Source organism: Spea bombifrons, chromosome 4, assembly GCF_027358695.1.
Source record: "Spea bombifrons isolate aSpeBom1 chromosome 4, aSpeBom1.2.pri, whole genome shotgun sequence".
In the NCBI taxonomy this organism is placed as follows: Eukaryota; Metazoa; Chordata; class Amphibia; order Anura; family Pelobatidae; genus Spea; species Spea bombifrons.
Window position 1 is genome coordinate 5,046,546 of NC_071090.1, and position 24,849 is coordinate 5,071,394.

Genomic DNA, 24,849 nt, shown 5'->3' on the forward strand with positions numbered 1-24,849 from the left:
AATGTGTAGTTTCCTGTATAATTAATTTATTAGTTACAATGGAGAAATAATCCCTTCCTGGGGCTGAAAAGAAAAAAACAAACAAAACAAAAAAAGAATATGTGCAAGAAATAACATAAATTAACAAACGCAAACATTAACATACAGTGCAAAAAACTGCATTATCTACAGAATTCACAAGGCAATCCTATACTGGATCATGTAAATATATATTTATATATTCTATACTATATCATATATATTCTATACCTTATACATATAAAATATTATATTCTATTCTCCTATACATATATTATATTCTATTCTCCTATACATATATTATATTCTATTCTCCTATACATATATTATATTCTATACTGGATCATGTAAATATATATTTATATATTCTATACTATATCATATATATTCTATACCTTATACATATAAAATATTATATTCTATACTCCTATACATATATTATATTCTATACTCCTATACATATATTCTATACTCCTATACATATACTATATTCTATACACATACACACACACATATATATATATATATATATATATATATATATGTTATTCATCATACATATTCTATACACACACCTATATTATATATATATATATATATATATATATATTCTTTACTATAGCTTCTACATACATAAACTAGTATAGAATATATAATATAACACATACTCTGCCAGCACTAAACCGGGAAACGGACTGGAGCCGCTGCTGCTGCTGAGGGTGATGGGAGTTGGCTTCACAAGCTATTGATTAAAGTATAAAGATACGTGGCTGCCTCGGGCTTCCCACGCCCTCCCCGGCACTGGGATAATTTAAATATCTGTAACTGGTAATACTTTTAATCATCACTGTGTATACAATAAGTATATTGAGGGGAAAAAAGGACCCCAGGGGCCATGTACCAAGCTGTCTAGCGCCCCTGGCGGTCACCTCACGCATCGCCGGCCCTTTAAATCATGCGGATGGATATATCGAAGGGTAACGAGATGAGGCTCTTTCTACCTGGTCCCACCGTCCTGATGCCGCTCTCCGACCCATAGCATTCAGGGGATAATCCGTTTCCAACCTTGGTTTCTTCCGACGGAATGTAGAGCTTCGCCGCCATCGCACTACATGCGCCCCAGGTAGGCGGAGGATGACACTTCCCGTTTCCGGCAGCGGTGTTGTGACCCTCAACTTCCGGCCTGGGGACTGGTTGCAAAACAAACCGGTGTTCGCTACGATTGTGACAGAAGAATCGGACGTTGGAAACGTCAGAACCGGGAGCAGACCGATGGGACAGGCTGGGAGAGACGGCGTACCGGGAGTCTGACACTACTCGCTTGGGGGCGCTGTGGAGATTAGGGGTGAATCGGAGCTCACGGCGAGAGGGACAAAGGCCGGAAGAACTGAAGCCTCCGACCCAGATAGTTGGTACAGGGACGGAGGAGAGGGTTTGGTCCCTTGGACTGGGAGCTACTGGAAAGCGGCCCGATTACCGGTACCGGGAGGACACTGCTTAACATCTACATGTAGTACCTGAGGTACAACCGGCACCCGGTAGCTGCATCGAATGTCTACCTGGGGCTTAGGGGCAGATCGGGCTACCCCAGTGGCCTTAACCCTGGGATGTCCCATTGATTGAGCCCCTGGAGTGCCCTGGTGCCAGGGGATCTAAGGTGCCCCTGTGCCACACGGTCTCTAATACCCCATTGGCAGGAGACCTGGGGTATCGCATTACCAGGACTCTTGGAGCTTTTTTCCCCCCCAGGGGTCCAATTTGGGGACTTTCAAGACCGCAGTTCCCTGGATTGTTAGAACTAAACCTATAATTATACGTCATTAGCAGTATGGCGAGCGGTCGGATACACGTCAAGTAGACATCTGGATCTGTGACCGCTTTTCTGGATGTTCATGTAACCCCAAGTTATCGGACAAGCGCTGAAGTTCCCGGGATGGCCGCCTACAGTGAATTCGTGCCCCCTCCCGAGTGCCCGGTGTTCGAACCCACCTGGGAGGAATTCTCTGACCCCTTGGGCTTTATCGGACGCATCCGCCCCATCGCCGAAAGATCGGGGATATGCAAAATCCGCCCTCCAAAGGTAAGAGCGGCGACAGCGCGGGGCTCGTCAGGCTGCCGGCAGCATCAGGGATTTGCCTACCTTGCGCCCTATTTGCATTAAGCAAAAAAGGTGTCACCATCTCATTTAAAAGGGCGAGGCGGCTGGGTGGATCTGCTTCCACGAAATAATCACGTCTGTCCAGCAAATAGGTTTGTATTCTGCGCCTGGGTGATCGCGTGCCGTCCCCATCCTTACGCTAAAATACATAAAAAAAAACAAATATTTGTCCTTTTATTTTTTACCAATTTAATAAAAAATCTACGGTGTATCTTCAGCAATTTTTTGTACTTTTTATTCGTTTATTTTTTGCCAAACTAGAAAATTAACAGAACAACGAATGAGATAATAGAGTTTTTTTTTTTAAATTGGGAATATATATAAGGCCCAGTTATAAGGCTGACCACTTTTTGGGGAGTATTTAGGAATGACGGGGATTTTAATAAGGTCAAAAATGTTTATTGCCTGGAATAACAATTGGATTTCAGTCCAGTGACTAAGAAATAGTCTACAAACCAGTGAGCATTTTTAAAAAAAACAAATCTGGAAAATTAGCAGTTTTTGGGAAATAGTGGTATGGCATCACCCCTGGAAATAATATAAATTATTATTTTTTAAATATTTAAATTTATTATTAAAAAGAACAAAAATAATGGAAAGATGGGACTTTATTTTCCAGGCAAGGAAAAAAAAAATCAGCTACTTCGTGGGTTATTTATTTATTTTGACAAGAGACGCCTCTGAGAATTAAATGACTTTTTGTTAAATTACCACATTTTCCTAATCCTAGAACTGAAATTAGAGGGCCATTTCCACCTAATCTGCTGAATGTAACTTTTGTAACTCAATAAATACAAGTACAGCGAAATAGCGAAGCCCTTCCCAAGAAATACCTCTTTCCCCTAATTTTTCCCAGGAACACTTAATTGTCACGTGACACAAACGTTAGAGGTGGTTGCCGTAGAAACCCCCCAAAAATGTGGTTAAACAAAAAGAAGAAAAGTACAAAATGACAGATCTACAAAGGTTTATGTGCTTGACAGTTTTTGCTTCTGACACTTTGCTATGTGTATATATATATATATATATATATAATATATATATATGTCCTCGTAACCTACACGTGTATAACGTCTTGTAATAGTGACTGAAATTTGCTGATGGAGTTATAGAGTTTGTGACCCGCTTTGGCTGAGCATCCATTTTGTATGAAAGAATCATTCTGTATCATTGTCGGTTATTGCATTTTAGGAATGACCGTGAAGAGAGTTCCGGGGCTTTTTTTAATTTATTTATTTATTTTACATCATGCGTGTGTATATAATGTACATGTAAGTTGAAATCATGCAATGGGGTGCGTGTAGCTGCCATCATATCCCATATCCTATTTTTTATTGTTCCATTGACATTACCCATTTTATTTTTATTTTGTGTGTGTATATATATATATATATATATATATATATATAATTATTATTATTTTTTTTATAGACTTTTGCTTATTTAGGTACAGATTATAATAGGTAGAGCGCCTAAATCCAGTTGCCTCTTTAAAGGTCCGGTACATCCATGGCTTGCTTTATTCCGCCGTATAATACGATAACGATAGTCCGTCGGCTCCAAATGTTTCTTCTAAAGATACATCGCTTGCTCGGGACCGGCCTCATCTCTCCGAAGCAGCCGCTTTCCGGTACTCTCCTAAATCCGCCGGCGGAGGAAATTCTCTAATGCTTATTCCACGGTTTCAAGCCCCCCCCCCACAAACATCATATTTTACACTTGGGGGTTTGTCTTGTGTGCGACGGTTCCCCCGCTAGTCTCCGTGTAATGCACCCTGAGAAGCAGGATCTCATGCTAATATAAGCAAAGCACATTTTGCTTGCATTAACCCTTTAAATATGCCTTTCTTCATTAGATCCCTCTTTTGTAGCGCTGTTACTATAGGGGGCACTTAGAATTAACAGTCCTAGAAAAATGGACAATATATAATTAAGATTTACCCGCAATAACGCCTACAGAACTAGAAGAGGGTGCTGCCTTTTAATCTATAAGAAATACAGTTGAGTAGAAATGTTTTGGTGACCCTTTTTGTGCACAAAAATTGTGTTCAATTAAGAAGACCAAAACGCATCATCGAAACCAAATAATTAAGCAAAAATGTTTCAAGACCCCCCTATCCTGATATATCATCATACCAATCATCATAAAGTGGCACAAACAGGAGACGATCTGAAAATGTTAGGAGTGGCGGCAATGTGGCTCCTGGGCTTCGTCAAGCCTTGACAATGTAAGCTCACGAGCGGGACCCTCGGAAGCCCACCATTCTGTCCAGGAACTTTGAATGAAAGTGCCATAACTGCTGCTGTATCTGTATGTGTAAATGTATATATGTGTAGATGGATCTTGCTAATCTATACGTTGACCTCCCATATTCCCGTATTGAAATTGTACAGGTGCTTAAACAATTAAATAAAAATAAAAAATGTTAAACCCCTCCCCCCCAGAATAATAATAATGTATTTGTCTGTCAAGTTTATCTTTTTCTATACCGTTTCGATGTATAGACTGCAGGAAGCGCCCTGTGAGCTGCTGCTGCTATATAAATAAAAAAGATCATCATAAGGAGTTCATAGAGGAAACACAGAATATTTTGGGTGACGTTATTTGCATAACCCCGCCCCCATTTCTTCAGACCGCATTGTAAACATAGTAGATTTGAGCAGGAAGTTGGTTTCCCTTTTGTTTTTTGTCAATATACAGATAGGGATGTGCTTTGTTTGCTGAGGATAAAATTCAAATGTTTGTGAGCCCTGTTTAACATTGAGTTTTGGTTAAAAAAAAAATAGTATATAAATATATTCACTACCGTTCAATGGTTTGGGGGCACTCAGCTGTTTTCATGGGAAACAAGGAAATTTCTGACTGTAACATAAATTACAAAAGGGGTTTCTAACCATCAGTCAGCCTTTTAAACTTAAACTTGGATCAGCGAATACAACGTGCCATTGGAGCACAGGAGTGATGGGAGTGATAAAGGGCCATTGGAACACAGGAGTGATGGGAGTGATAAAGGGCCATTGGAGCACAGGAGTGATGGGAGTGATAAAGGGCCACTGGAACACAGGAGTGATGGGAGTGATAAAGGGCCATTGGAAGCCAGGAGTGATGGGAGTGATAAAGGGCCATTGAAACACAGGAGTGATGGGAGTGATAAAGGGCCATTGGAACACAGGAGTGATGGGAGTGATAAACGGCTTCTGTACGCCTATGATACGATTCCATTTAGAGCTGAAACAACGAATCGATAAAATCGATAATAATCGATAACGGAAATCATCGATAACGATTTCCGTTATCGATTAATCGAGTGATCAATTCGTTGTTGGAGCACTCGGCTCCTTTTACTTACCTCCGCGAGCGTTCCCCGCTTCTGCTACACGCTCTGCAGTCTCCGCCTTCTTCTAGCTACGTGACGGATGTGACGTGTTCCGGTTCGCTCTGTGCGAGTGGCTCCATTCGCACAGAGCGGTTCGCTCTGTGCGAGTGGCTCCATTCGCACAGAGCGGTTCGCTCTGTGCGAGTGGCTCCATTCGCACAGAGCGGTTCGCTCTGTGCGAGTGGCTCCATTCGCACAGAGCGGTTCGCTCTGTGCGAGTGGCTCCATTCGCACAGAGCGGTTCGCTCTGTGCGAGTGGCTCCATTCGCACAGAGCGGTTCGCTCTGTGCGAGTGGCTCCATTCGCACAGAGCGGTTCGCTCTGTGCGAGTGGCTCCATTCGCACAGAGCGGTTCGCTCTGTGCGAGTGGCTCCATTCGCACAGAGCGGTTCGCTCTGTGCGAGTGGCTCCATTCGCACAGAGCGGTTCGCTCTGTGCGAGTGGCTCCATTCGCACAGAGCGGTTCGCTCTGTGCGAGTGGCTCCATTCGCACAGAGCGATTCGCGGGGGTGGGGGTCCACGGCGGGGTGGGAGTGGGGTTTCAGGGGATGCAGGGCAGGGTGTGAGTGTGGGTGCAGGGCAGAGTGGGGGTGGGGGTGCAGGGCAGAGTGGGGGTGGGGGGTGCAGGGCAGGAGACTGGGTGCAGGGCAGAGTGGGGGTGGGGATGCAGGGTGTGAGTGTGGGTGCAGAGCAGAGTGGGAGACTGGGTGCAGGGCAGAGTGGGGGTGGGGATGCAGGGCAGGGTGTGAGTGTGGGTGCAGGGCAGAGTGGGTGCAGGGCAGAGTGGGTGCAGGGCAGAGTGTGAGTGTGGGGGCAGGGCAGAATGTGGGGGTAGGGCTGGGTGCAGGGCAGAGTTGGAGACTGGGTGCAGGGGCACAGTGCAAAGTGCTGGGTGCAAAGTGCCAGTGCTGGGTGCAAAGTGCCAGGGCTGGGTGCAAAGTGCTGGGTGCAAAGTGCCAGGGCTGGGGCAAAGTGCTGGGCGCAAAGTGCTGAGTGCTGGGTACAAAGTGCAGGGTGCAAAGTGCAAAGTGCTGGTGCAAAGTGCTGGGTGCAAAGTGCTGGATGCAAAGTGCCAGGGCTGGGGCAAAGTGCTGGGTGCTGAGTACAAAGTGCTGGGTGCAAAGTGCCAGGGCTGGGTGCAAAGTGCTGGTGCAAAGTGCTGAATGCTGGGTGCAAAGTGCTGGATGCAAAGTGCCAGGGCTGGGGCAAAGTGCTGGGTGCAAAGTGCCAGGGCTGGGGCAAAGTGCTGGGTGCAAAGTGCCAGGGCTGGGGCAAAGTGCTGGATACAAAGTGCTGGGTGCAAAGTGCCAGGGCTGGGTGCAAAGTGCTGAGTGCTGGGTGCAAAGTGCTGAGGGCTGGGTGCAAAGTGCCAGGGCTGGGTGCAAAGTGCCAGGGCTGGGTGCAAAGTGCTGGGTGCAAAGTGCTGGGTGCAAAGTGCAAAGTGCAAAGTGCAAAGTGCTGGGGCAAAGTTTCTTGAACAGTAATAGTCCACCTCTTTTCAGAATGTTTGGGGTTATTTTGTTTCATAAATATTGTGTTTGGGTTCTTGTACTTTGAAAATATTGTTTTTTATTACATCATAACAAAATAAGAATGTTAATGTAAATTTTAAGTTGTTTTTTAACATCCAGTTCATTAAATTCTTTTAAATAAACGAAAAATTTGCATATTGTTTTTTTTTATCCGATTAATCGATTAATCGAAAAAATAATCGGCCGATTAATCGATTATTAAAATAATCGTTAGTTGCAGCCCTAATTCCATTACAAATCAGCCGTTTCCAGCTACAATAGTCATTTACAACATTAACCCTGTCTGCGTTGGATTTCTGACCCATTTCATGCTATTTTAGTGGCTTTTCTTAGAAATGTCCTTGCTTTTAAAAGTGACCCCAAACTTTTTAACTGTAGAGTTGTGTGTGTGTGTGTGTGTGTATATATATATATATATATATTATATATATAAACTATTATACATCCATTGGAGGCTATTTGTTTGGCCCCTGGAATAAATCCCCGGTTTTATTACATAGCTGGAGTATGTATTGCGCTGGATATTAGATAACACACAGCTCAGGCGTTCAGGACTTCGCGGGCCGCACTTCTTTAAAGGTCCGTTTCTGTGAGTAGTGGCGCGCAGCAAGCAGCTGCCGTATAACGTCGTATAACGCCCTCTCTCCGTTTCGGGTTAATACAATGATGCCGCGTCGTATTATGAATGAATAATTTATTCGCAGATCATGCCCAGTCACCTCCACAATAGGGCTGTTTGCGTTTCTTTGTCTCCTGCCAAAAACGCGTTTCCCATCCGTAGTATTCATACCGTGCACTTTATTATCTTCCACAACTATATACTGTATTTGCAGTAGACCCCAGTAGAGACCCCCAGTTGCCTCTAACTGAATGGTGTCGAGCCGCTCATCGTACCCGGATGAGACAGACAGGACCAGTCCTAAGACTTTTTAGGATGTCGCTCTTGAGGCCCCCCCCCCCGTTGTCCCGTATCATAACTTTTGTGTCGCTTCTTTTCTCTTCTTCAGGATTGGCAGCCGCCGTTCGCCTGCGATGTGAAAAACTTCACTTTCACCCCTAGGGTCCAGCGTCTCAACGAACTGGAGGTAAAGACCACTTTGGGGATCTCTTTCTTGCCGTTAAGTGCAATAATTTGTCATATTGGTGACTTTCGTCTAGCACAGGGGGGTCCAACCTGCGGCCCTCCAGCTGCTGCAGGACTACACCTCCCATAATGCTCTTTCAGCTAAGGACCTGGCTGAGGAGTATGGGAGATGTGGTGCTGCAGCAGCTGGGGGGGCTGCAGGTTGGACACCCCCTGATCTAGACCTCAAATAGTCATCGCCTCCTGATTCTTCTCTCTCGCTGTACATTGTAGGTTCACTCTGACTTTAACTACTGATGTGCCTGTTATTTAATGTCTTTTCCCCCAAAATGTTTCTAATTTCAAGGTATTTAACACAAACCCGAAGGGTAATGACGTTGTTGTTGTTGTTTCAGGCGATGACCAGGGTGAAGCTGGACTTCTTGGACCAGCTGGCAAAGTTTTGGGAGCTGCAGGGTTCCACGCTCAGGATCCCGGTGGTGGATCGCAAGCTCCTCGACGTGTACGCCCTGAGTAAGGTGGGTGTTCATCTACCGATGCGTAAGAACGTGCTACGCAAGGCAAAGTTACCTGCTCTGATCCCTCTAACAGTAGAAGAATATTCCGGCTTAGGATATTAGATGGTTTGTTTCCAAAAGTAGTTTTATTTGGGGGTTATAATCAACCTGTTCGCCCCCCGTCTAGTCTGCCCGTTCTTCCTGCTGTAAAGACTCAAACCTTAATCAGTAGTTGGTCTCGTCTTAGATTCAGGAGCCGTATGCCCATCCCATGCATGTTTAAATCCCCTTACTGTATTATCCTCTACCGCTTCTGCTGGGAGGCTGTTCCACTTACCTACCTCCCTCTCTATAAAGCAAATCTTCCTTACTTCACATCTCTGGTTCTTCATTATCGTATTGCAACTTAGAAAGCACGCAGGGAAAAAAAAACGGGTGAAAAAGAAAAAAAATCCAGTGTTTGTTATGAATGCACTCTTTAATTACCGTGGTATTTGTACTTTAAAGGTGGTTTCCAGCGAAGGAGGATTTGAAGTTGTGAGCAAAGAGAAGAAGTGGTCCAGGGTGGCCACACGGATGGGGTACATGCCAGGGAAAGGCACAGGTTCCTTGCTGAAGACGCACTACGATCGCATTCTCTACCCCTATGAGCTCTTCCAGTCCGGCGTTAGCCTCATGGTGAGCAGAATTACTAGTAACCAAACCATTGTAGATCAACATGGCGGCCATCCGTCGTTCTGGCTTAACTTCTGGAAAATGTCTCGTTCTAGACCAATTATTAGCCAATATTTGTGCGTTTTGATCGGTAGGTTTAAATTTGACAGCCACGTTCCAAGTATGACATCATCGTTAAAAGCCATACAATGAGCAAAGAACCCTGTAAATCCACCTTACCTTTTGCCATCCAAGTTGGAGTGATCTGTCCTCCCTTACCAGGATCAGATTAGATATACAGCAGTTTTAAACCAAATCTTTAAAAAAAAAAAAACCCTATTTTTTTTAACATATAATGTTTTTTCTCGCTATGCCTTGCAAGGCCCTGGAGTGTTATAAATCCGTGTGAATGCCGTGTCATTGATTTTAACCCCTGTGATACAGGTTTATGGGCATGATCTGCTTGCATGCTGTTCAGCCTATAGCATCCCTGCTCGAAGGCGACGGGTTTAATGAGTAATGTACGCGTATAGCGGCCCGCGGTTCCAATCCTTTGGGTCATCAAAAAAAGTTTACCGAGGCAAGTCAAGTAGTCCGCGAATGCAACCCATATTCTCTCGTTTTAATGCTGCTGGCTCACTGGTCGGCAGAGATCCTTGATGGGATGCCTGACCTGGCTGACAAATAATACAATGTAGTGCAGGGGCGTCCAACCTGCGGCCCTCCAGCTGCTGCAGGACTACATCTCCCATACTCCTTAGCCAGCCCCTTAGCTGAAAGAGCATTATGGGAGATGTAGTCCTGCAGCAGCTGGACGGCCACAGGTTGGACACCCCCTCCCAGTAGATCTGGTTTGATGGACACACTTCAGCTTCATGGACCGTCGTCCAAGAGACCTGTGCTCTTGTTACGTTGTCTCCTCGGTTCGTCCCGCCACGTATCGCGGTTGCTCTAGACCAGGGCGCTTAGGGGCCCCGCGAGATAACATTATAATGTTGTTGCTCTTTAACTGCCCTTCCTCCCAGGGCATTCAGAAGCCAAGTTTAAAAGCGGAGGAGAAGGTGGAAGTGACAGAGCCGAGCGAAGATCACAGAGGATCTGCCGAGAGGCTGAAGACAAGCGTCCCATTAAAGCGATCTGCACGCATTAAGTCTGAGGTGCCTGTAATTTCACATTAGCCTCCTAAGCCCCCCGATAGTGCGCACCCTGCCTGCAGGTTTCTAGATATTGTGATCGTGTGTGTGATTTATGTATAAGAAAGCACTCGGAGTCGTATCGCTCCGGGTGCTGTCTGCCGATTCGGGGGGTGTCAAACCCAATCCTCCAGGGGTGTAATATGGTCCAGAATTTTAGATGAAACTAATCAGAATAATTATAATACATTTAAGGTTTTGTTTCTAAAGTCGACTTGAGTGAAAGCCTTGTAAGCACCCAGCCCTAGAGGATTGGAGTTTAATACCCCTGTCCCTGTCTACTGGGATCACCTTAAAGTCATCGTACGGAAGGACCTCATGTCCGTCGTAGTCACGCTCTGTTTGTCTTTTAGACGGAACCCCTCGAGATCGGCAAACCGCCGGAGGCCAAGAAAATGCGCGTTTTTGGATCGGCGCCGAGGGTGATTGGAGTAGAAAACAATGTTAAAGACAAAGGAGGTGAGAACACGTTGCGGACGAGAGTTCCTCTTTTAGGAAGGTGGTAGCACGAGGTTCCTCTTTAATTTGTTTTAAAGGGGAATGGTTTCTGCGGTTAATCAGTAAACGGCCATGCGGGAGAAAGCTTGCGCTCTTCATGTTCGACATCAACCGCAGAGCCCCCTGCGCTCCTCCTATCCTGGCATCCAACGGAGCCTTTTAAAGGAGACCTTATTACATGTTTTTTATGACCAATTCTAGTTCTTCCATAGTAAAGTATTTTCAAACGGCTACACATTCATTATTTGTGTTCTAGCTGTGTTACCTTAGCCCAATCTGCTAGAAAGGCACCCCAATCCCTTGTGTTTCCATCTGGTAAACAATGGAATGGCTCAGTCCTATTCACCTAGGCAGACACTCTTATTAAATAAATCTATGATGGAACAGGACTTCGTTAGCATCGCCATAAAGCATCAGCTCAGTGTGGTGTCTGAGCCACAGCAATGGCTGACAGCAATGGCCGCCTCCAGGTCTGCAGATAAAGGGAGTTTATTGGAACAAAATGAGATAAAGCCAGGTTTATGTCGCCGACCGACACAGCTTGTGATCAGTTGAAATCACTGGGGACTTAACTGCTATTTTCTGGGTTTTTTTTCCCCCCCCAGATGAAGTCTACAAAAAGCGGAAAAATTCTAAATTGGAAGCTTTCGGGATGCAAATGCGACAGCGAAAAGGAGCCCTATCCGTCAACTTTGTAAGTTTGCCGGACCCGTGTGAGACGTAGAAAGAGGCTGGCGCTTCCATCCGTTTTCTCTGATGGCTTCTAAATGGATGTTTCCAAACGGCTGCCCAGTCGTGCTGGCATTGATCTAAAATATTGTATGTTTTGTAGTATTCCCTATACAGCTTTCCAAAAAGCAGAATAACTTCCAAATGTAGAATCCTCAATTTTGCTTTTACTCGGGCTGTAAAGGTCTTCAAACGTCACGATTCCCAGCGAGCCGATGTCACTTTAATCTGATGAGCGTGTCTGAGATTGTCTATGAATCCAAATTTCAAAAAGACAATTGCATATTTATATCGAGCCGAGAAATGATTTTGGCTTATTAATACAGTATTGGCATAAAGTGCTGCTAACTAACTTTTGTAGCGCATAAATAAAACTTGGCGGCATGTGATCTGGTGCTATGGAGGAAGGTGGTAGATGAATGGAACAGAAGTGGTAGAGGGTAATACAGCGAGGGGATTTAAACATGCGTGGGATAGACATACGGCTCCTGAATCTAAGACGAGATCAATGCTTGTTTAAGGTTTGAGTCTTTACAGCAGGACTTTATGGGTCGAGTGGTACATTCCTGCCATCAAATTCTGTGTTTCTGTACATAAATGTAACTCGCTCATACTTACCCAGATGTGGAAGCACCCCGAGCGTTTAATGTCTTCACATACTGAATTAAGTCCTCGAAATCCTTGATTCCGTTTGTTCCCTTTAATCGCTGCACCGTAGCGATCGTTTAGCTCAAGCCTGCAATGGCTAATTCCTGCATTGCTATCCCGCCAGGTTGACCTATACATCTGTCTGTTCTGCGGCCGCGGGGACAGCGAAGACAAGCTGCTGCTTTGTGACGGTTGCGACGACAGCTACCACACGTTCTGCCTAATACCACCTCTGCCCGAGGTGCCCAAGGGAGACTGGAGATGCCCCAAATGTGTGGCAGAGGTAACTGCTTCTAACTACTGTCCAGAACCATGGGTTGTAAATGTGACATTTGCAGCATTGCGACACTAGGACATTATACATCTTGTTATATATATATAATATAAATAATATATTGATCTCGCTCACTGATTACCCCGTGATCTGTTATTGTAATCATTTAGTACAAAACTGGGATATGGGTCTACTGGATCCGGAATAATATTAATCCGTATTATAAATTAATATGGTACAAATAAATGAATGGTTCCTGGTAGCGGATCGGATTAAGAATAAGGTAAGCTTTCATGATCTCGTCTTCGGATGTGCGATGGGGTCTCTGAGGTCTTAAGAGACTTCTTTGTGTGATAATTAAGTAATGCTCTTACGGCGTGTGCCTAAGCCAGCTCTTGGTTCTTGTCCCTAAAGGAATGCCGGAAGCCCCGGGAAGCTTTCGGATTTGAGCAGGCGGTGAGGGAATATACTCTGCAGGGCTTTGGAGAGATGGCCGACCACTTTAAGTCTGACTACTTCAATATGCCTGTACACGTGAGTCTTCTGGACCCCCCCCCGGCCTATCTGCTTAATGCTTTAGTGAATACACCCTTGCAGCTTTGGTGAACCTCCACACAATCATGACCTTGGGGGTATTGCACCTATATTTTATTATTTTAAAAATGTATTATATTATTATAAAAAGCTGATCCTTGTCGTTTTCAAGGTACCAACACAGGAAAGACTTGTTCTCGATAGTTAACATCCCCGTGTAAGCATAGCATTTGCATATTTAGCATCCCCCGGAGGCAGAATCCTTTCCTTGGGTAGATAAATGGCATATTTGTGTAAATGCTATTTTGAGTTCCTGCTGCTTTAACCGTGTGAGTGCCAAAGGCTTCATACACATTTCCAGCTTTGGTCTGTGTTTCCAAGACAACTTTTTAATCGCTGGGTTTAGCGGAGCGGCCCCTGATTTCATTTTTTAGATACGCACCAATCAGAAATGAGTTAATTTAGTTAATAGCTTCCTGTTTTAAATAACGTTTACGTATCAGACATGCGTGCCGGGTTCGGTAGACTTTTTGCTCTTGGGCACCCATGGCGTGTTTCGGTATAGAGCGCTGATGGCTATACCCTGTGTTCCGCAGATGGTACCCACTGAGCTGGTGGAGAAGGAATTCTGGCGTTTGGTGAGCACGATAGAGGAAGACGTGATCGTGGAGTACGGCGCGGACATCTCTTCCCGGGACTTTGGCAGCGGGTTTCCGGTGCTCGATGGCCGGAGAAAGCTGATAACGGATGAAGAGGTGAGGGCAAGAGGCTTGATGACCGAGTATGGCGGTTTATTGTTCCAGGCCACCTCGCCAACCAAGAATACGTATTAATGCACTTTGAATGTACATCAATACACATTCTTAACCTGCAAGAAGAAAAAAAAAATGACGCATTTTAGCGGATGATGAAGCTCCAGAGCTGCAGCACAACGCTCTCTGTGCTCAGCTGATTACAGTCGTTTTGGTCTGACGGCGGCACAAAAGTGCTCCCATTGAAATAGGAGCACTTTCTGTGCATGCGTGCTGTCAGCCTAATTACACCCCCCTGGAAATCTCACTCCAGCTGGCTGCCGGTGGGTATCATCCTCACGCGTCTACTACGGTACAGGAGATCCATTGAACCGGTCTCGGGGACAATGACCGAGCTGTTCTATTGTTTACCACCAGGTAGCGTGATAGGGGTTACTGTGTTTATCTAGTAGATTCATCTAAGAGGACAAAGCAAGCAGCCAGAATGGGAAAACTAGAATCATTTTATAATCTGTACATAATATTTAAAAAAGCATGTCTTGAACGAGTAATTCAATTTGTCTCCAGCTTCATCAGTGTATAGAGTGATGTAATTCTATACGCGGCTATGGTGGTTCTAGATAATAACGAAGTTACTGTCTGTTAAAGGAATACGCTCAGTGTGGCTGGAACCTCAATAACATGCCAGTGCTAGAGCAATCTGTACTCGCTCACATCAACGTGGACATCTCTGGTATGAAGGTCCCCTGGCTGTACGTGGGCATGTGCTTCTCCTCCTTCTGCTGGCACATTGAAGACCACTGGAGCTACTCCATCAACTACCTGCACTGGTATGATGTCTGTCTGGGAAGGAGCCTTTTTTTTCACTCTTCCCTTTCTGGCAAATATTTTCAAGTATGGTAACGTACCTTATAGACCCACTATATCAATGTAAACATGAGGGTTTGTCAAGAAAATCCCATGTACAAATGTTTATTGGTTACATGGCCAGCGTTTTGAACTCTTCTTCTGGGGCGAATAACGTACACATGCTTTGGGTTCTTTTTAACTGTCCTCTTGCTGTTTGAATGACCCAGAGCATTCACTCTTACCCTTGACTTCACTTATTCCTACCAGGGGAGAGCCTAAGACGTGGTATGGTGTCCCGTCCTTTGCTGCTGAACATCTGGAGGACGTGATGAGAAAGCTGGCTCCGGAGCTGTTTGAGAACCAGCCAGACCTCTTGCACCAACTCGTGACCATCATGAACCCCAACATTCTAATGGATCATGGCGTTCCTGTGAGTGAGCCCTACTTACCTCTGTTTGGAACGCTGACTTAGTCTGTCTTCTTTGCTTAGAATCATTATTTTAGTGTTGGGGGAAAACGTACAAAGTGTTTGCAGACCATTCAAAATCATTTAGCTTTATGGGGATCTCACTATCAACTATTTGACTACCATGTGTATGCATAGTTGTTCTAGAGTCATATACGGCATTTAAAGAGTCCGTTATACACCCCCTTTATTTTTTAATCTGGATCAGCAAAGCAAGCTTTTTGACTCCTATGTCATTAACGTAACATATAGATGAAACAATTTTGATTTGACACCCCTCCCAAGCAGTTCCCTTTAACCACTTTTAGTAAATTAACCCATTCAGTTGGAAATATGTGGAACTTATTCATGCTTCCGTTTCATTTCTGGATGATGGGAGCTAGAATCCTCCGACAGCAGGGCTGTGTAGAGATAAAGGGAGGGTAGAGGGAATCCGAGTACTTAAAATAAAAAAAATAAACATTTTTAACTTTTCTGCCTTCACTTACTGTTGCACGTGTTGTTGACCTCACACTGTATGTGTGTAATGCGCTCGATCTTGTGTGGCAGGGAGAAGTGACGTCTGATTTCTGTTACCGTTTGCAGGTGTACAGGACCAATCAGTGCGCGGGAGAGTTTGTGGTTACGTTCCCTCGTGCGTACCACTCCGGCTTCAATCAGGGTTACAACTTTGCGGAGGCTGTGAATTTCTGCACTGCAGACTGGGTACGATCCTTCCTCCAAGCGCCACAATTTCCTGCTTCGTCGGGCTGCCGCATCGGTGTTTGCAACCGTTGGAAACAAATATTACGCTCACTCATCTGATTTCTGCATAGTTTTTTTTTGTTTTGTTTTTTTTTAAGATGCTATGTTATTTTTACTTTTGTTTTCATAAACTTAATGTGTGGGTGCAACATTCCGGTTATTGGCAAATTAGAGGTCAGGACTTTTTAGGGTATTTTTACACTTTTGATTTTCTCATTCACATAGTTTGATTTTCTCATTCACATAGTTTGATTTTCTCATTCACATAGTTTGATTTTCTCATTCACATAGTTTGATTTTCTCATTCACATAGTTTGATATTCTCATTCACATAGTTTGATTTTCTCATTCACATAGTTTGATTTTCTCATTCACATAGTTTGATTTTCTCATTCACATAGTTTGATTATCTTGCCAACAGAATAAATGTTTGTTACGGAACAAAGGCAAGAACCTTTTTAATTAAATTGTCTCTGCTTTTCCTCCTTGCAGCTGCCCCTTGGACGTCAGTGTGTGAGCCATTACCGCAGACTTAAGCGGCACTGCGTCTTCTCCCACGAGGAGCTTATCTTCAAGATGGCAACCGATCCCGAGTGCCTGGATGTTGGACTGGCCGATGCGGTGTGCAAAGAGATGACTATCATGATCGAGGAGGAGGCTCAAATGCGGGAGGCTGTTAAACAACTGGTAAGGAGATCTCTCTTTGCTGACTTGTTCTGCTGGTTTAAACATGGTTGTCAACCATTATCTTTCAGAGCCTACGATACCCGGCGCTTCGATTGAGAGGTTGAGGATCCTTAGGCTTAAAATGAAGCCCCTGAATCATACTAATTTAGTGTCTCAATGTTGTTTTTACTCTTGCGGTTGGTGTTTGCTTTTGTGTAGCTCCTGGAGTAAAAATAACCCGGTTTAAATTCTCTTTGTAGCGGTTCTAGGAGACTCTTTTAGTTGTATAGTTCTTTGACAGAGAATTAGATGTCATTTGAATGTGTTGTCTCGCCCAGGGTGTCCACCAGTCCGAAGAAGAGGCATTTGAATTGGTTCCTGATGACGAGAGGCAATGTTCTTCGTGCCGCACCACCTGCTTCCTCTCGGCCCTTACTTGTTCCTGCAGCGCTGACCGCCTTGTGTGTTTATACCATCCAGAGGACCTCTGCTCCTGCCCCATGCAAAATAAATGTCTCAGGTGAGCTAAGACCACACACAAACACACCACAAGCTTACCTGTCTTGGTAAATGAGAGGTTATCGTCCTGTGGATCGTTTCATAATTTGGTGTGCATGTAGAACCTTCCTTGTGACTTTTAAATGAGGAGGAAAAGTCAGACATGCGCTTCGAAGAGGACTGACCATTTTTAGATGTACCATAGGGGTATGGGCCAAGATGTCGACTCTTGGAAGCTTACGTACATAGCATCTAAATAAACTAAAATAAGCTCCACTTGCTGCCAATAACATCTCTTGAAAAACTTAGAGCTTTTGAATTTTTGGGTTGAAAAAAAAATAAATATAATCTATATTTTCACTTTATTTTATTCTATATTTTCACTTTCCATTTTATTTGCTTACGTCTCTATTCTGCAGGTACCGTTACTCATTGGAGGACCTTCCCGCGCTCCTTCATGGAGTCAAATTACGGGCACAATCATACGACATATGGGTCAGCCGGGTCACCGAAGCGCTGACCGCCAGCCTCAATCATAAAAAAGGTGTGAAAACATACTTTTTCCTTGTCTTGAAAAAAAAAAAAAAGTTTTGTGACAAAAATGACATGTTTGCAACTTAAAATTGTGACCGATCTAGCATTGAAAGGATAGGAAGAATACCCATTTGCCCCCGGGTAACATTAATTATTCTTGACAGATATCATCGAGCTGAAAGTTATGCTAGAGGACGCAGAAGATCGTAAGTTCCCGGAGAATGAATTATACCGCCGGCTTCGAGATGCTGTTAAAGAGGCGGATACATGCGCATCGGTCGCTCAGCTGCTACTCAACAAGAAACAGAAGCACAAGTAAGACTTTTAATTTGGTTTCAAATACTGTTTATAGTCTGTTCTGTATAAGTTCTGCTTAAGACCTGTCCGCGAAGCACCCCCCCCACCCAGTAAGATAATAGTGGACCGGTGGGTTAAGCCTCATGTGGCAAACTCTCCATGCCTCTAAAGGGGGTCTTACTGTACCTGTTTCTTATGATAATGCCTGTCCTGTTTTGCAGCAAGCTCAGCCAAGAATGTGGCAAGACTCGCACCAAACTCACCATGGAGGAACTAAAAGCCTTCGTGCATCAGCTGTTCAGCTTACCCTGCATTGTTACTCAAGCCCGGCAGGTTAAGGTGGGTATCTTTTCCTCGACTCCTCATCCTTGATTGGATTCTAACTTCAAGAGGGTCTTAAACCATGCCATTGCTTTGTTATAGCTCAAAAATGTTAACTAGTGCGATTTTAGGTATGGAAGGGTAAGGTATGGGGGAAATCGGTGATTTGGACTATTCGTCATGATTTTATTTCTGTGGCTTCTTATGCAGAATCTGCTGGATGACGTGGAGGAATTTCACGAACGTGCTCAGGAAGCCATGAGCGATGAGATCCCAGACTCCACCAAGTTACAAGCCTTGATAGACCTCGGCTCCGGCTTGTACGTGGAGCTCCCAGAATTGCCACGGTTGAAGCAGGAGCTGCAGCAGGCGCGGTGGCTGGACGAAGTACGTCAGACGCTGGCTGAGCCTCATAAAGTCACCTTGGAGGTCATGAAGAAGCTGATTGACTCTGGCGTTGGTCTGGCTCCTCATCATGCTGTGGAGAAAGCCATGGCGGAGCTCCAGGAGCTGCTCACCGTCTCTGAGAGATGGGAGGAAAAAGCAAAAATATGTCTGCAGGCCAGGTGAGGTTCCACCATGAGCTTAATCAAGATGAAAAACTATTGCGGCCACCACTTAAGGATCTAAAGAATCCTCTAAGCAATTGAACGTTTCTGTACGCCGAATGAACGCCTTTTACTTGTTATTTACTTGTTGTGCTCAATAGCTTGCAATGGTTTCTCCTTCAGGCCGCAGCACAGCATGTCCAGCCTCGAAAGCATCTTAATGGAGGCCAAGAACATCCAGGCGTACCTTCCGAATGTGTTCGCTCTGAAGGAGGCGCTTCAAAAAGCCAAGGATTGGACTTTCAAAGTAGAGACCATCCAGGTAAAAGCAATAGCATTATATAATCTCATTGAAAGATTAAATTACAGAGCCATAGAATGAATCGGTGGTAAGGAAGGTGCGTGTTCGCTTAATTGTTATGGTTCTGATCCATGCTGTCACTATACGCTGACAGTCGGTGTTAAATGTTTCTTCTCAGAGCGGGAACCAGTACGCCTATCTGGAACAGCTGGAGAGCTTGCTTGGGAAAGGCAGACCCATCCCTGTCCGCCTGGACGCTCTCCCGCAGCTGGAGTCTCAGGTAGCGGCCGCTCGAGCTTGGAGGGAACGTACGGCTAGGACTTTCCTGAAGAAGAACTCCAGCTACACTCTGCTACAGGTGACAGCGCTTGCCCCCTTTGTGCATGCATGCTATGATGTAGAATAATAACTATTTCTTCCACTTCTTGGAACTGAACCGCTTCTAGTTGGCTTTAAAAATATCCAGTTGTGGTTGGAGAAATCCATGAATGCTTCTAGATCGTAGACTCTGTAGAGCAGGTCCCTCCTTACCCTTTTGTTTCTGTAAATCCAGATTATGATGTGATGTAGTCCTCCTAGGCTAGGCAGATGTCTTAATAACACACTGTGCTTTAGGTGTTGAGTCCACGGACGGATATTGGCGTGTACGGGAGCAGTCGGAACAAAAAGAGGAAAGCCAAGGAGCTAATGGAGGAGAGGGATTTGGATTTGGATTCTATGAGCGAATTTGAAGAGTCGATGGAGGAGCCGAGAGACACGGCTTCAGTGGTAAGAGATTGTGTTGGCCCTAACGGTGGTCTTTGAGATGGTTGCACCAGGCTGTGGGCGTCTAGGAATAGAACGGCGGTCAGGACAATCAAGAGATTATTTAATATGTTTAATCTGAATATTTGGGTATTTTGGTGTGAATAACAGGACTTTTTCTGAAACTTTTTGTTTGTGCAGGTTGCATTATTCAAGGACCTTGAGCACAAAGAAGTGGATTCCATGCGTTCGTTGCGAGCAGCTAACCTGGCGAAGATGACCATGGTGGAGCGCATAGAGGAGGTGCGATTCTGCGTGTGCCGCAAGGCGGCCAGCGGCTTCATGCTGCAGTGCGAACTGTGCAAAGACTGGTTTCACAGCACGTGCGTCCCCCTGCCTAAAACCAGCACCCAGAAGAAGGGCTCCAGCTGGCAGTCGAAGGATGTCAAATTCCTATGCACACAATGCATGCGTTCCCGCCGGCCTCGCCTGGAAACCATCCTGTCGCTCCTGGTATCCCTACAGAAGCTGCCGGTGCGGCTGCCGGAGGGAGAGGCTCTCCAGTGTTTGACGGAACGGGCCATGAGCTGGCAGGACAGAGCGCGTCAGGCTCTGGCCACCAACGAACTGTCTTGTGCCCTGGCAAAGCTGTCTGTACTGAGCCAGCGCATGGTGGAGCAGGCTGCTCGAGAGAAGACGGAGAAGATCATCAACGCAGAGCTGCAGAAAGCAGCGGCAAACCCGGACTTGCAGGTGGGTTTACGCATCAGATGTCTGATCTGAACATTCACTCAGTTGCCGGTCTGTTATAGAACTGGGGTACAGTATGTGTCCTCACAGCACCCATGTGTAAAACGTGTCTTTTTTTCATAGCGGGCAAAAAAAATTTTGATTTCTGATGAAACAATTAATTATTATTGTTTCTCGTGAATCTATTTGCCGGACTAGATATAGCTTTAAGACCCTCGCCTGCCAACGGTACGGAAGCCTGGTAATCAGGCCAGGGTTTCAAAGCATTGGGGGTTCGTGGCTTTATGTGCAAAATGTTCTCGATTTTGTGCTGAAATCAGTGAGTTTCTCCGGTTTGCAGTGAATCGCACCTGTCCTGCCCGAGGGAAGGGAAGAGACCGCTCTCTGGGCTGACTGTCGCAATCTCAGCCGGAGGCAGAGAAAAACATTTTGATAAGATTCTCCAGTCTCCAGACGTTTCCTTTTATGTCCTTCTCAGAAGGCAAAACGTCGCGGGGTTCAAACTCTTTAGTGTTTTTATTAATTGCATTTCTGTTTTTTGGGGGCAGATTTCCTTAGACTTTCCAGCCGGTCAACAGTATTTGATTTCTTAATAAGAGACGAGTCCCATTAGTTTTCATCACACGGTAGAGATTGCTTTTCAGCGGTGCATACTTAATAATCAGTAGATATATGGCTTCCATATCTTTCTCGACGGCTCTGAATTCTGTTGGTTGGCAGCTAAAACCTCTTCTGTGCTGCTGCAGCTTTCTCCATCAAGGCATTCTGGACAACTTTAAAGCCCTGGTAGGCAAAGCCAGAAAAGTAGTTTTCAAGTAGTTTTTTGCCGGCGTAACTTGGTCTTGTTGACTTAAATAAGGAGAACTATATTCGGCACTCAAGCTTGATGACCGTTAAGGCAAACTGGGGTTATTAGGAAGATCTCTGGGCCACCACTGTGCCAACCGAGGTTGATCCGCCACCGAGACCCTGACATTGAGTACTTCCCGGTGTATTTTCTCTTCTGCCCGAGAGGTGCCGCTTCCCGAGCCGTCTTGACGTTTTTAAACCACGTAGTGGGAAGGCAGGATTATCAGAGCAAAAGCCACGAGGGCCGCAGCATTGAACATCCGAGGCGGTTGCTGTGATGTGTGAAGAGCCGTCAGAAATGACGCCTTTTTTCTCTGGTTGTCTGCACGGTTCTGATGCTAGCTTTGGTTTTTTTCAGGGTCACCTCCCCATCTTCCAGCAAAGCTCCTTTAGCCGAGGCATGTCAAGCTTGGCTCCATCTCCGCAGATGCCTTTGGATTATGACGACGAGGAGACGGATTCAGACGAGGATATTCGAGAAACATACGGCTATGATATAAAGGTGACTACCCAGCGTTCTAAATGTTTAACCGTTCGCATATTGTCCCTTCCATTGCATTGGGTCCTAATGTAATGCAAATGTAATGTGGACTAAAAAATTGTATTGCTCAACTAGTTGATCCAAGGACTTTAAACTCCATGGTGAAGAAGACCCTTTGCTCACTTGAGTATTCCATTTTTTCATTTCCAGGACAGCGGGAGCGTTAAGTCTTCGAGCAGCCTTGAACCGAACCTATTTTGTGACGAAGAGATCCCTATCAAGTCGGAAGAAGTGGTGAGCCACATGTGGACGACGTCCGCGTTCTGCGCTGAACATGCGTATTCGTCGGCTTCCAAAAGCTGTGTACAAGGTGAGGCTTTGTTGGGGGGAGCCTAGAAGGACAGCTTAGGATGAGATGTAAACCCCTTTCCCCTATTATAGGACTTAAAACGAATTCTACAACTCTGCTGGGGGACCAAGAGCATCTTGAAGGTCTACATGTTTATCTAGCACCAAAATGGGGTTTGAGAGTATATGTTCCCACCATAAACACTTGGTAACTTCTGAAGGTTATCCAGAAATATGACCAGACTGTCTACTTCAAGGGCATTTCAATTCCATATTAGAACATAGAATTGGCAGAATATGAGACCGTTTGTTGTACCTGCAGTGAGACCTCAAACCATATGTGGTCCTTGGGCTGGTCTTATGTTCAGTTTAGACTTCTCTAAATTCCTTCTCATGACTTTCGCTGTCCATTTAACCCTCTCTCCTTGGGCTCGGTGGGATAAACTGATCACTTTTGTAATTTTTCGCAAAGCTTCAGGAACCCCCCGAAAGCAGCCCCGCAAAACACCTCTGGTGCCTCGCAGCTTGGAACCTCCTGTTTTGGAGCTGTCCACCGCGGCTAAGTGCCAGCTGGAGGAGCTTATGATGTTGGGAGACCTTTTGGAAGTGTCACTTGATGAGACGCAACACATCTGGAGAATCCTGCAGGCCACCCACCTACCCTCGGAGGAAAGGTTCCTGCATGTCATGGAGGTATAAAGGGGCATTACTTGAGAATATCTTTTGAGTGCGAGTCTCCCCAAAATGCACACAATAGACTTCTATAGGTGACCGTATACAATATTGCACAACTCCAATTCTGCAAAGAGTGCAAAAGTTGGTGACCATACCTGACCTGACATGGATAATATGACATATGTAGTATCTACATTTCATTCTATGTATGAAGTATCTGTAACATGCTAATAAGCCGTGTCATAAAGTCACCTTTGGTATGGTGATATGAGTTGTGGCCTCATTAACCCCTCATCGCAGTTAGCTTTTGACCTTGCGTCTCAGTTGGTCACCTCCTAAAGTGTCGTATTTTCCACAGGACGACAGTCTCGACGAAAAACCGCCAAAGCTGAAAAGCCGCGATTCTTCCGAGAAAAAGCGCAAGCGGAAGCTGGAGCGAGCGGAGCATATGCTGGGTGAGGGCAAGCAGAGATCCAAGGAGATGAAGAAAATGGACAAGACCAAAAAGAAGAAGCTGAAGCTGGGGCACGAGAAGGCCAAGGAGCTGAGCAAGCTGGCCAAGCGGCTGGCCAAGGAGGAGGAGCGCAAGAGGAAAAAGGAGAAGGCCGCGGCAGCCAAGATCGAAATGAGCAAAGAGATCACGGAGAAGAGAGAGAAGAAGATCCTCGACATCCCTTCCAAATACGATTGGTCGGGGGCCGAAGATTCGGATGACGAGAACGCCGTGTGCGCCGCGCAGAATTGTCAGCGGCCTTGCAAGGACAAAGTGAGTGACGGGAAAGATTCCTTTACAGATCCCTATTCACAAACCTATGTAGGCGACTCTGGATTGGCGATATTTGCGCTTTATATCAGCGTGCACGTTTCCCAGCAAATTAACCCCTTTAACTTAACCCCTTATTCACTGTGCGTTTGTTTAATAATATATAATTTTAAAATATATATAAAATAATATTATTTTCCAATTATATTATAATATTTTATTTATTTTATTTTCTATTATCATTATTAATATTATTATTATTATTATGCCCATATCCCATATAAGAGATTTCCAACCCACGTTGTACACAGCGGTCCTCCGAAGCCATTCACCTTTGGTGCTTAGGCCCAAACACCAAACGGGGTTAAGTCAAGCAAAACGAAGTAAATCTTTCCCTTTCTGTAACAAGCCGTCTCGTGAGAAGAAAATCTGCATATTATAGGATTTCCAACCTTTACACAATAATCCTCTTTTTTTTTATTGAGCAGAGTAGAACTGGTTGTAGGTTCAGGCTTAACCATTATCAAAGCCCATGTGATCGTATCCCGTCCAGCAAACAAAAAGGACGCATTAGTGTGTATATAAGTAGACAAATGTTTCTAGAATGATATTGGCTTTGGTCACCGACCGCTTCTTTTTCCGCCTTCCTCAGGTTGACTGGGTGCAGTGCGACGGTGGCTGCGACGAGTGGTTCCACCAGGTCTGCGTCGGCGTCTCCTCCGAAATGGCCGAGAACGAGGACTACATCTGCACGAACTGTAGCAGGAAAAGAGTACAGGGTCCGTGTTCGCCGTGCCCTCCGTGTCCATCCACGTTGACTTTCTCTCCAGTTTTTCCCCTGCCTCCCATCGAGGTGAAGCAGGAAATCAGCTAGCAAAGCCGTTCCCTCCCCCCCCATCCAACACCGCAGACTGGATGTTTGGTTTTCCCACCCTTTAAACTACCACCCCTCGCCTCCTTCTCTACCACCGGGTTGTGTTTGTTTTAGGTAGAACCTCTCTGCACTGTGCGTTCCCTCGTGGATTGGTGGTGGTTTTGGAGACTCCTCTGACACTAAAAGGAAGCGTC

The 24,849-nt window shown here is 45.2% G+C and overlaps 1 protein-coding gene across 3 annotated transcripts; it reads left to right on the forward strand.

Annotated features, from left to right (window-relative positions):
• Positions 1 to 1,205: 1,205 nt before the first annotated feature.
• On the forward strand, positions 1,206 to 24,849 carry KDM5A (lysine demethylase 5A). Of its 3 annotated transcripts, none has more exons than XM_053465259.1 (28): positions 1,206 to 2,098; positions 8,092 to 8,169; positions 8,564 to 8,686; positions 9,173 to 9,343; positions 10,345 to 10,476; positions 10,866 to 10,971; positions 11,616 to 11,704; positions 12,512 to 12,670; positions 13,076 to 13,195; positions 13,792 to 13,950; positions 14,596 to 14,777; positions 15,064 to 15,226; positions 15,848 to 15,967; positions 16,499 to 16,693; positions 17,011 to 17,192; positions 17,590 to 17,714; positions 17,869 to 18,019; positions 18,223 to 18,340; positions 18,533 to 18,888; positions 19,054 to 19,192; positions 19,350 to 19,529; positions 19,787 to 19,939; positions 20,117 to 20,668; positions 21,873 to 22,016; positions 22,206 to 22,365; positions 22,816 to 23,036; positions 23,377 to 23,784; positions 24,434 to 24,849. In XM_053465259.1, the coding sequence occupies exons 1-28, from the start codon at positions 1,952 to 1,954 to the stop codon at positions 24,653 to 24,655; spliced, it is 5,055 nt and encodes a 1,684-aa protein (XP_053321234.1). In that variant the 5' UTR covers positions 1,206 to 1,951; the 3' UTR covers positions 24,656 to 24,849. The 3 variants fall into 3 exon arrangements, with proteins under 3 accessions (XP_053321234.1, XP_053321235.1, XP_053321236.1); XM_053465260.1 differs by having other exon boundaries at positions 22,822 to 23,036; XM_053465261.1 differs by lacking the exon at positions 10,345 to 10,476.